At 39.7% G+C, this 11,065-nt stretch overlaps 1 protein-coding gene across 8 annotated transcripts; it reads right to left on the reverse strand.

Annotated features, from left to right (window-relative positions):
* Window positions 1-658: 658 nt before the first annotated feature.
* Window positions 659-10,982, reverse strand: NMRK1 (nicotinamide riboside kinase 1). 8 transcript variants are annotated; one of them, XR_008819433.1, is made up of 10 exons: window positions 8,983-10,000; window positions 8,724-8,883; window positions 8,482-8,572; window positions 7,746-7,794; window positions 6,154-6,325; window positions 6,005-6,076; window positions 4,338-4,444; window positions 3,309-3,398; window positions 2,802-2,903; window positions 659-1,594 (listed from the first exon to the last, which is right to left on the reverse strand). XR_008819433.1 is itself a non-coding variant. In XM_056324571.1 (9 exons), exons 2-9 carry the CDS (start codon window positions 9,009-9,011, stop codon window positions 2,884-2,886), a joined length of 630 nt encoding a protein of 209 aa, XP_056180546.1. In that variant the 5' UTR covers window positions 9,012-9,039; window positions 10,007-10,982; the 3' UTR covers window positions 1,626-2,883. The 8 variants fall into 8 exon arrangements, 5 of the variants coding, with proteins under 5 accessions (XP_056180546.1, XP_056180545.1, XP_056180550.1 ...); XR_008819432.1 differs by lacking the exon at window positions 659-1,594 and adding an exon at window positions 1,626-1,915; XM_056324571.1 differs by lacking the exons at window positions 659-1,594; window positions 8,724-8,883 and adding an exon at window positions 10,007-10,982 and having other exon boundaries at window positions 1,626-2,903; window positions 8,983-9,039.
* Window positions 10,983-11,065: the final 83 nt, after the last annotated feature.

Below are 11,065 nucleotides of genomic sequence, written 5' to 3' on the forward strand. Positions count from 1 at the left end.
CACGCGCACACACACGCGCGCACGGGTCCCCCAGCACGCTCCCACCCCGTGGACAAAGACATCCTCCCCAACCTGACAAAATGTGTCTGACTAGATGCCGCTGCCCTCCCTGTGACCTGCGGCAAGTCACCCTGTGCCTTTGCAATTTCCTTTGAGAAGCAGCAGCTGGCACCGGAGGGCCTCTGCCACAAGGGCCCACCACCTCGGCTGTGGGGTCCTGGGGAGCGCTGTCCTACATCGCTTGTCCCAAGATGCATAGGAACAAGTCTTTTAGTAAGCCAAGCACACTAACCTCCTCTCTTGGAAATAGGAGCATCGGGTTCCTTACTGAAACATTCTCACTGTAAGCTTTTATCACACCATCTAAAATACTGTACCTCCCAAAGAGCCTCAGAATTCTGAGTTCATTGTCTTTTCCCAGGAAGGCAAGTTGCTGTAGCAACTGGCAACAGGACACACAATTTAGGCACCACGGGTAAGCATGGCCAGTTTCTACAGTCCATATGTGGTATAGCCACTGCCTGCCTCTTTTACTGCTTTGTATGGGCATAGCATCAATGAATCTTCCTAATAATTTTTGAGCTTGAATATACTGTCTGCCTCCCATGGCATTAAATCTCTGAAGCTCAGTCTGCTGTATGAAGTTATCACCCTCATCTGTGTGAAATACCACCTTAATATAATTAGTCAGTCTGTTTCAAGTGAAGGAGGAATGCCCCCTAAACTAGTACTTGTACTATTTGGTTAATCCAAGTTCTGCATCCACTCAGCTCACAGCGTTCAAGACTTTGTAAACCTTGACCTTTCCCCCCCCAAAAAATCTTCTCTCCAGAGTGAAGGGTCCCAGCATTTTCAGTCTCTCCTCACCAAGCAGCTGCCCCATTACCTTGATCACATTAGTTGCCCTTCTTTTAAGTCCGTTATGGACTCCCTCCAGAGGTAGAAACTGGAACTGAAAATGCGAGTCCACCGGTTTTACACCGGAGCAAAGCAGCACCACCTGTTTTGTTTGCAATACCCTTTCGTAAGATGCCTACATAGTATTTTGATGCAGCTCCACACTGTGATGGTTTCAGAAGAGCTGTCAAAAGATCTCTGCAGCCCATGGAAAAGACGCTGAAGAAGTTTGTGGAGGACGGTCTTCCATGGGAGCAACCCCCCTGCTGGAGGAAGGGAAGATTGTGAAAAGGAAGAAGTGGCAGAGACAAAAATGTGATAAGCAGACCACAACCCCCATTCCCCATCCCCCTGTGCCGCTCAGTGGGTGGAGGTAGAGAAGCCAGGAGTGAAACTGAGCCCTGGCAGAAGGCAGGCAAGGGGGACAAAAATCTTTGAAGATTGTTCTTACATTACTCTGATATGCTTAGCAATATATTAAATTAACTTCCTCAAGCCAAGTCAGTTTTGCCTGTGACTGTAATGGCTGAGCAATCTCCCTGCCCTTATGTTGACCCATGAGCCTTTCATCATATAATTTTTCCACTCTGTTCAGTTGAGGATGGTGATTGTAGTAGCTTGGTGGGCACCTGGTACCTAGTCAAAGTCAACACACCACAACCATCCAAGTATTACCCACCATCTCACAGTTGCACACCTTCCAAAGGGAAATAAAAACAAAAATACAGTTCAAGGTCAGACAGTTCATCACTGCATTTCAGCAAATGTGATATGAATGCATTTTTTTTTGCAGTTTTTATTGCAAAGTAGTAATACAAAATAGCATTTGGAAGCACTTTGTCTTAAACACAGTTTTAATCTCATTAAGACCTTTTTCTTACAGGTTTAAGACTCTTAATACTGTTAACAATAAAGCATTACACTTCAGTCCCTGTGATCAGCTGACACACGGTAATATAGTGCATCCTTTACTTGGCTCTAGCTTGACTTTTGTTCTGGCTGATGAAAATGTAAGACACTGCATAGAAAATGTAAGAGTTAATACATTCCTTATTCAGCAACAAAATATGATTCAACTTGCCAGTTTCCTATATCTAAATATCCGTACACAAACCCTGTGACAAAGCTTTAACATACATTTAGCATACCTGCTTTCTTAACACTTCCATTACTATAATTTCAATCTAAACTATGAATACCCATAAGAATTATTTCTTCCTTCCTCCTCCCTGAAGCATGCATTTATTGCCTAGTAGTCTGTGCTATCCCAATCCTTGATCTCTGCACAATATGTGCACTTAATTTTGTTACTGATGCATCTACATTCTCTTCTACATCTTTTTCCAACAACCTGACTTCTCCTCAGGTTTGTTTGTTGGGTTTTTTTAGACAGCCATTCCCAACTGCTTCAACCAATGCACAACATAAAAGTTACTTGTCAAACACCACAGAGGTCTTTAGCAAGTCTAAGTTCAGTTATGATGTATTCATTAACAGCTTCAGTTACTGAATAAGCAACGTTAACAGCTTATACAATCTTGAAATTACTATTGCCACAGCACATAGCTAGTTCCTCTAGACATGTTTATCAGTGATTAGAAGCTCATTATTAGAGATAATTACTGTCATTTCTATAGGAACATTTCAAATTGCATTCATCCATGTTCAAATATGCTTATTAAACCAACAGAACTGCATCTTTATAGTTTTGTACACAAAAATATGTTTATATTCTTTAAAATGTACACACTCAATCAGATTTAAAGATCAGCCAAAGCATGACTGGTTAAAGGAATTCTAAAGAATAATGGACTAGCAATACTACTCAGCAATATCTGAGGCTTACACAGTTAATAGTCACTACTAATCTACTTGTGTTCCATGAACTGGTATTATGGACATACACATAACAGCTGCTCAGTTGGTTGGCTTGCCAAGTATGACAGTCCTGGGGTTTTCAGTTTGTACCAAAGGCTTTCTACATTATCATGCTGCGAACTGCTGATCTAAAATTAAAAAGTACAAATTTAAACTGTAGTGTCATGTACAAACAGAGAAATGATACCACTGTGTAACAGAAACGAATACCACTAACACATCTGATGTCGATGTTTTGCCCCATATTCCTTCTGTTTCCCCTTTTTTAATCATTATTTTATCATCGGATAAATCAGTGGATTCAGATAAATCAGATAATCAGTGGATTCATCTGTTATTTCAGAACACCCAATTTCAAGGAAGTTAAGGTATCGCTTATAATGACTTAAGAGTAATGGTCAAATGTGTAAGGACTGTAATACCCAAGGAGACACAGAGCTATATAATCCTTACAGTATTTTCATACGAAAGAATTGGCTTCTTGGTAATTTGGAATGGGATAAGCAGAGTCAATTTCCAGTAATGGTACTTACTTCCTTCCCTCAGCTTTTTTAATTCCTGTATTATATCACTATACACATAGGACAGAAGCTCCTCTTGGGATCTGGTTCCATCCAAGTAAACTAAGAAAGATTAAACAAGAAGTTTCATGAGTTCTATGCCAGTCACCTGTAATAGCAACTGGCAAAATTTTCAGTATTTCTACAGGAGCCATCAGAAGATACGAAAAAATAAAACACAAGACCAATACCTCCCTTTTATTCTTTCCCAACTTCATTTTACATATTAAAAAATAACATAAAAGTATTCTAGTTGAGAACTAATTTACAGGGTTTTGTGGTATAAAAGTTTCCATAAGGACAGTGGTAATAACATTAGGACTGCAGAGCAATGGCTTAATTCAGCAGAAAGGTTCCTACGCAGTGGAAGAGCTCAGGTTCTTCCTCAGCTTCAGGGTCTGAGAAAGTCATGAAGGGGCACTGTGGTTCCATTCTCACTGCACAGTAAGAAGTGGTATGCTGATGAAGCAGCCACCTGACTTCTCTTTCCTCTGGCCACCACTCCAGAGGTGGTAAGTCCAAGAGCTGTAAAAGTGTGAACATCACACAAGCGCATGGCAGTGCCCCATCAGCTGGCCCGGCTTTGGCACTTCTCACATAGGACCGGTGACTGTGGTGTGCACAGTCAGCCCCTAGGAATTATCTTCAGATCATAGGATTTCAATAAGGATTTAAATTCTGTTATTTCAATTCTGTTCTGTATTGCCCCAGAAGCTACTTATTTAGCCATACACATGTATGCACACATGCACATACAAACTAGCTTGTTAAAGGGACTTAGTGATCAGAATATTTCTCTTTAACTTCATAATTTTCATTATTGAAAAATCAAAAACCCTATACACTTGAAAAACAAACCAACAAAAGCCCCAAACCTATTGTTCAAGTGCCACAAAAAACACTGAAGAAAACTTTGCCCCATTAAAAAAACCACAACCCAACAAAAACTGCATTAAGTGTCACATTAAGCATTTTGTAAGTTTAAAATTAAGGATACCATACCAATGTTACTTGCATTCTCTTCCAATTCATTTTTATATTTCAGATACATAGGCCACACGTGTCCATCGAAGTACCCCAGTGTATCTGCTGGCTGATAGACTCTGGTGCTATACAAAAATACGTTTGCTTTCCCATACAAGTTTTACATTTTCCCCTACCGTCAGCTGATTTAATAACAGCATCTATCCAAAATAAAGAAAGAAAGACTGGCAGGCTGCCTAACTGTTGGGGCAAAGGAGGATCCTTTTTTTTAATATAAACTATGATACGAACTCTAGCTAACTTATTTCCGCCAATCAAATGACGTTTAAGATAAGGTAAAAGTTTCTTTTTAAAAAATTATATAAATTAAGGTGGTGTTGTGGTTTAACCCCAGCCGGTAATTAAGTACCATGCAGCTGCATACTCACTCCTCCCTCACCCATGGGGGTGGGGAGGGGAATCAGAAAAGGATGTAAAACTCGAGGGCTCAGATAAGAACAGTTTAACAATTGAGATAAAACCTAAAGAACAACAATAATAGTAACAGTTACAATGAAAAGGAGGGAGCAGGGGAGAGGAATGAAATCCAAACAGAAAACAAGTGATGCACAATACAACCACTCACCACCCGCTGACCAATGCCCAGCCAGTTCTGCAGCAATTACCAGCAGCCCTGGGCACCCGAGCATGGCTCGATGGTATGGAATGCCACTTTGGCTAGTTTGGGTCAGCTGTCCTGGCTGTGTCCCCTCCCAGTGCCCCCTGCCCCTTCCAGCCCTCCCACCAGCAAGGCCTGAGAAAGGAGAAATGAAAAGTCCCTGCTCACATTGTTCCCACACCAAATCCAAAACACAGCACTGCACTAGCCACCAAGAAAATTAACTCTATTCCAGCCGAAACCAGGACAGGTGTATTTAAAGAGTTACCAAAGCAAATTAGCTTTCTTTTTTTTATTGGGTATACAGATTTCTCAAACTTTAAGTGAATAGCTGTTTTGTCTAGTCATTTCCAGTCTGGACACTAAAGTCCTTTAAAGGTGAGTCTAGTGAGAAACTAAGAACCTGGAAACAACCAAAACAAAGTGCATTTCTTCACTCAGTCAGCAGATTCTGACTTCATGCGTATATATTGCTCCAAGCACAAAGTACTGGTCCAAATTTGGAGGCAAGTCAGATACTGGCTCAATAATCTATATCAGATCTGTGGTACAACTAATGCACAGTCTAAACAAAGCATATACTAAAAGCATACATGAACAATAATAATAATGTAGCTGTATTCAACCAAGGATAAGACTACTTAGGTTTTCTTCACTGTTTCTGGTTTTAAACATGGTTTAACTCCAACAGGCTGTCAGCAATCTACATAATTTATCTGGACAACAAATTCTCTTTTAAGTGGTTGTAAAGCATTTAACACTTTAATATCCCTGTGCTCTAATATACAAAAAAACCCCATGCACCACAAACCAACCCCAAAACCAAACAAACACCCCCCCACCCCCATCTGTGCATGCTTTTGTTAATGTGGGTTAAAGAGCCACATAATCTTCCCCCAGAATCACAGAAGACAGATGATCTTAATAGCTAGCATTTAGCAAGCACTGAAGAAAAGCAAATATAAAAGAACCACTCCAGGTTGGGGAGCACAGTGACCCTCTGTGACCAATAACTGAATAATCTTACCTCCTTCTCCTTTTGCACTCCTCATAAGGAAGGGTCAAAAAATATCTTCTATTCCATAGTTCATTAAGTGGCCTAAGATAATAACATATTTAGCTCCTTCTTCCTTTTTAGGGCAGCTTTTAATATATCAGGTTACATTTGCTGCTTACTCATAATTGTATAGCAGAAAGCCTTCAACAATCAAAATATAAACGTCATCTGTATTTTTCAGATTGTCACATGTATTCTGTGGCCCTTCTGTCACAACACCTGAGCTTGCTGGACTTTTCATCCAATTCCGAATACTTTTCACCATTTCATCCATATAGAGGGCATCAAGTACTAGATGAAAACAGAAAGTTAGTCACCTCTTAAAAACAGAGAATAAAAAAAAAAGAACCCTTAAGTACCCCTAGGTTAATCAGTAAGAATCTACACACAAGTCTAAATGAAAGGGCACATGATTACCTGTAAAATACTGTCACATATGTAAGAGGTTCCACGTTCAAAACTGACAATACCCTGAAACTAAAGTTTTCCCCATCACTGGGGTATTTCTGGTGGGTGTGGTTTCTGAATTCTGTGCACCAAAAAAGTGTGTGAACTCATTTCACTGCCCTTCCCATCATAGAGGCTGTAGGGACTGTTTGTTCTCCTATTCCACAAAACTTGTAAAAACTTACCCCAAGATGTCTACCCTTCTGTCAGCTGTCACTGACACAGGTGAAGAGAGCAGGTGCTCAAAATGTTTTGCTTTGGGTTTTTATTGGATTCAGGTATTTGGAGGGTGGGAATGCATGGATTGAAAGGATGGCATAGAAAGCAGAACAGCACAATGTAGCACCTGCTTTTGCCTGTAGACGTGTAAGAACATACTGAGTGCCTACTGAATGGCAGACAGAAGGCAGGACAGATAAAAACAAACACGTTTTAGAGGAGCTTTTAAGAACAGCATTAAACCCTGATATTTGGACCAGAATGTTTAACTTCTCCCTCTAGTTTCACATTCCAGTTTCATGAAGTCTAGAAGCTGACTCAAAGACTGCAATAGTTGATAAAGGGTCAGTTTTCAGATATATTTTAAGGTTCTGGCCAACGTTTAAGGTTCTGACTAACACATTTTGTGATCACCAAGTATCAAGAAATTAGCTAATAAGCAACCTTCCCAACTAGCTATGACCTGAACCAAAGCACTGGCCTTGAAGTGGATCTGGATCTAGAAGTTTGTAAGACTAAATTGGCATGGCATGTTCAGCCAGCATTAACCATGAACTATAAAACATTCGGTGTCCATGTGAGATCTGACATGAAATAAAGATGTCAGGATCAAACTCAAGTTTTGACTTATTTGGAATATGACAGTGAAAGAGGCTCAGTGGTGATGTTCCATGAGTTCAATATCAGAGTAGGGGAAAAAAAAAATCGTTACATAGAAAATGATGAGGTTAAGCTTATTCTAGTGCTGCAGGCAAATACTTTTAACTGAACAGTACGATTTGCTACCGCACCAGACAACTGTAGAAACAGAGGAAAAGATTAAAGAGAGAAAAGGAAAGGTTGACTAGCTTGAGCTCTTTGCTAGTTCAGCAAGTTTTCTTACTGATCTCAGTAAGGATGAAAGAAACTGAGCAAAGGATTGCTCTGAAACAACTGTTTGATTACTGCCTTGCTCAGAAGGGAAGAGGAGCAGGGGAAGAAGTGTTGAAGCTCAGCACAACAGAATCTCGATAAGAGTGTTCAAAAGGAATGCAAAGTTACTGACCATCATACAGCTTAAATCCACGTTCATCTGTTTCTACTTCAGACTCTGGCTGAAGGGGAGAAAAATTGAATATTTTCAAGGCTGGTTTTACGACCGCTGTCGCAGATAAATACTGTACAGTTACAAAAACAAGGATTACACACTTTTGTATCCAAACTGATTAAATTTATCTTCAAATTTAAACTGCTGTACATAACTGTTTAAATATGAAGTGTTTGTATGGTATCTAAAACAACAAATTCTCCAAATCATACCTCTTAAGTTCATTAGCGCTTCACTTCAGAAATAACAGCTCCTTTACCCTCCTTAACAATCAATTCCAATGTAAATGCAAAAGTTGTTTTCCTGTTTTGATTTGGGAGACAAGAAACTACCTATTGGTCTACAAGTGTAAGGTTAACACAGTATCATTAACTTCATTAGCACAAAGTATCTTGAAAACTGCATCCTATGTGCACCCCTTCCTTATTTTAAAAGGTTTTTTTAAATCATTTAAAAGATGAGAGTAAACTTTCTTTTTTTTCTAATACTCAGTTTTGTTGAGGATACTCAGTGGTTTTGGCCACTGCAAGTTCCATTACCCCAGTGCTTGTTTTATTTCTCTTTCTCATAAGTTAACATTATATTAAGCAGCATAAGTTTTAAAAGTGTATCAATAGGAGAACTGAAAAGAAAGGATACTAAAATTTACTCAAGCCTACTTTTACCTATTGGGTCTTTCCATCTAAACTGTTACCTTAAAGAAGTCATCCTGAGAGATTACGTCACAGTTGGGAAACATTTTCTTAAGCTTTTCCGACAGCGTTGTTTTCCCCCCATTTGTCACACTGAATTAGAAAACATAGTAAAAACTGCATCAAGACAGAAATCAATCCTTTAAACATATGTATAAGCTCACACACACATTTCTGTATAGTTAGGCAAAAAGACACAATCCAACCCCCGCCCCCAAGTTTATTCAAATTAATTAGTCTCTACCTCCAGAAAATTTCCTGGCAGATTTCAGCAGCTTTCAGACAGTGACTAGCAATGCCAAGAAAGAGGTTAGAGATGGTACCAGAGCTCTCCAACAGGCACAGAACAATTTCTTGACTGTTCCGTGCCATAAAATGAGACCATTATATGTTGTCTTCTCAATCTATTTTCAAAAGATAACCATTCATAAATAGAAATTACACCATTCTGAAAGGAAGGCCAGTCTTCAGCTGTAAAGGAAATTTAATTTGCTGATACTTACCCTCCAAGGCCAATAACCAATACTTTCATAGTTTTTCTCCTCAGTTCTTCCTTTTCACTGTCAAAAACAGTAGCCAGTGAAAACCCTTAATTCAACAAGAAAGCAAGCAGCTACCGTATTAAGAAATACGTTATAGGTAAGACTTATTTTCTGTCCTTTTTTTTTCCTTTTTGCACAGCTACTGTCAGAACCTTATCTGCTTGTTCTAATACCAACAAAAAAAATCTGCAACACACATGCCACATCAGAGTTTTCAATGCATTTTATCTTAAGACAGTATTTTAATCATATGGGAGGGAACTCAGAGATACTCAGTTCTACCAGTATTAATACAATACCAGAGAAGACCCTGAAGAAAAGCACAATCATTCGCTCAAGCATTAGTGGTATGTAAAAAAGACTAGGTAAACAGAAACCGTGGTGGCAAACAAACAAAATCCTTAATAAAAGAAAGAACTGATACGCTGAGGAGAAAGATGTTTTTAAAAAAAAATTAATGAAGGGTTATTAACGATGAGCATGTTCAAAGACTTTATGAATGTGGTCTGAGCAGTGTAACAACTCACCACTCCCTTGTTGGGAGAGTTAACAGCACAGACCATACAAGCGCTCCTCCGCTTCAGTAACCTGGAGTCACTGAAACTACTGTAAAGACAGCTTAGGCCATCCTAACCGATTTAACCCCGAGAAGGACTAGGTAGCACTTGATCTTCTCCAGAGAATATCAAGGCTGAAATTCTGGAAAAGGTTACGTTCGTCCACCCACATCCCTGTTGCTGCCAAGAAATCAGCCCTGAGGTTCTGCCTGGCTGAAAACCTTCAGTGGTCAGAGCTGCCAGAGGACACAATCCTGTCTTTCCCTGACTCTTTCTCCAGAACTTTCTTCTGGAGCAGGTGTTGCGGAGTCCATAATCAACTATACAGGAAAATACTCCAGCTGAAGAACAGTCCTACAAAGGAGAAGGGAGGGGAAGAATGTTTGTTTTCAGCTGAAAAAATCCCCTCCAGTTTACCATCTAGTTACCTGTGCCCACAAAGGTATGGTGTAGCAGAAGGACAAGTAGTGGTCCTTCTCTTGGTAGCAGCAATAGTCTATATACAGAGTCTGTCAAACTTTAAACAGTTTAACATTTGTCAAACATTGGTTTCCATGAGCACACACCAATCAGTAACTATTTAACCACATGCAAACACTCTATTTTTCACCTGTTTTGTCCCCTAGGTCACACATAACAAGGTAAGACCTGTAACACCTAAGACCTGAAAGGACTGTGCGGGTAATATTGTCCCCCCTCCCCCACAAACACTTATCTGTACTATTCTACAGGAAAATACTGTTACAGGGTATCAGTGTGAAAATAAAACCGTATTATTTCTGTGAAGCTAAGTTTTAGACAAAGTCTGAAATAATATCCTTTTGCTTTCGGTGCAATGACTGCAATTTCAGCTTTCACAGATATGACCTTTGCATGGTTGCTTCACATCTATTTTTCTGTTAAAAAAAAAAAAAAAAGACATACTAACTAGTCCAAGTCATCACCCCTGTAGCAGCCATTACTCTACAATGGTGCAGTAAACCTACAGTAAGTTAGCACGCAAGGGTTTTCTATGAATATCGTAGTTCTCAGATTCAATGATTTATCACGTTCATGGTACTGGCTATCTATTCAAAGTGAGCAAATAAGACGATCTGTTCTCAGGAAGTGATGAGACTCAGGCCATTCAAAAGAAAAAAAAAAAAAAAAGCTCTTTTCCAAGAATCATCAGTAAGTTTTGTGTTCCAGAGGATTTGCCTTTGTCCCACAACAAATGCTATAAAATAAACTAAATAACATCTGGACACACATGCTGAGCTTTGGACTCTTAATTTACGTCATCGTCTATACGGAAGTTAAACCCAGGTTAAGACAAAAAACACCACGATGAAAAAAACCAGCAAACTTCCTCCCCCCCCGAGTGCCGTGTGACACCAACTACAGAGGCAAATCTGTCACCAGCGTTGCAACCCAGGAATCCCAGGCCACCCTACCTGCGCTCGCCTCAGTATCTTTAAGCACAAGACAAACGGCTGGCAGCCCGAACA

This window comes from Falco biarmicus, chromosome Z (assembly GCF_023638135.1).
Source record: "Falco biarmicus isolate bFalBia1 chromosome Z, bFalBia1.pri, whole genome shotgun sequence".
Classification (NCBI taxonomy): Eukaryota; Metazoa; Chordata; class Aves; order Falconiformes; family Falconidae; genus Falco; species Falco biarmicus.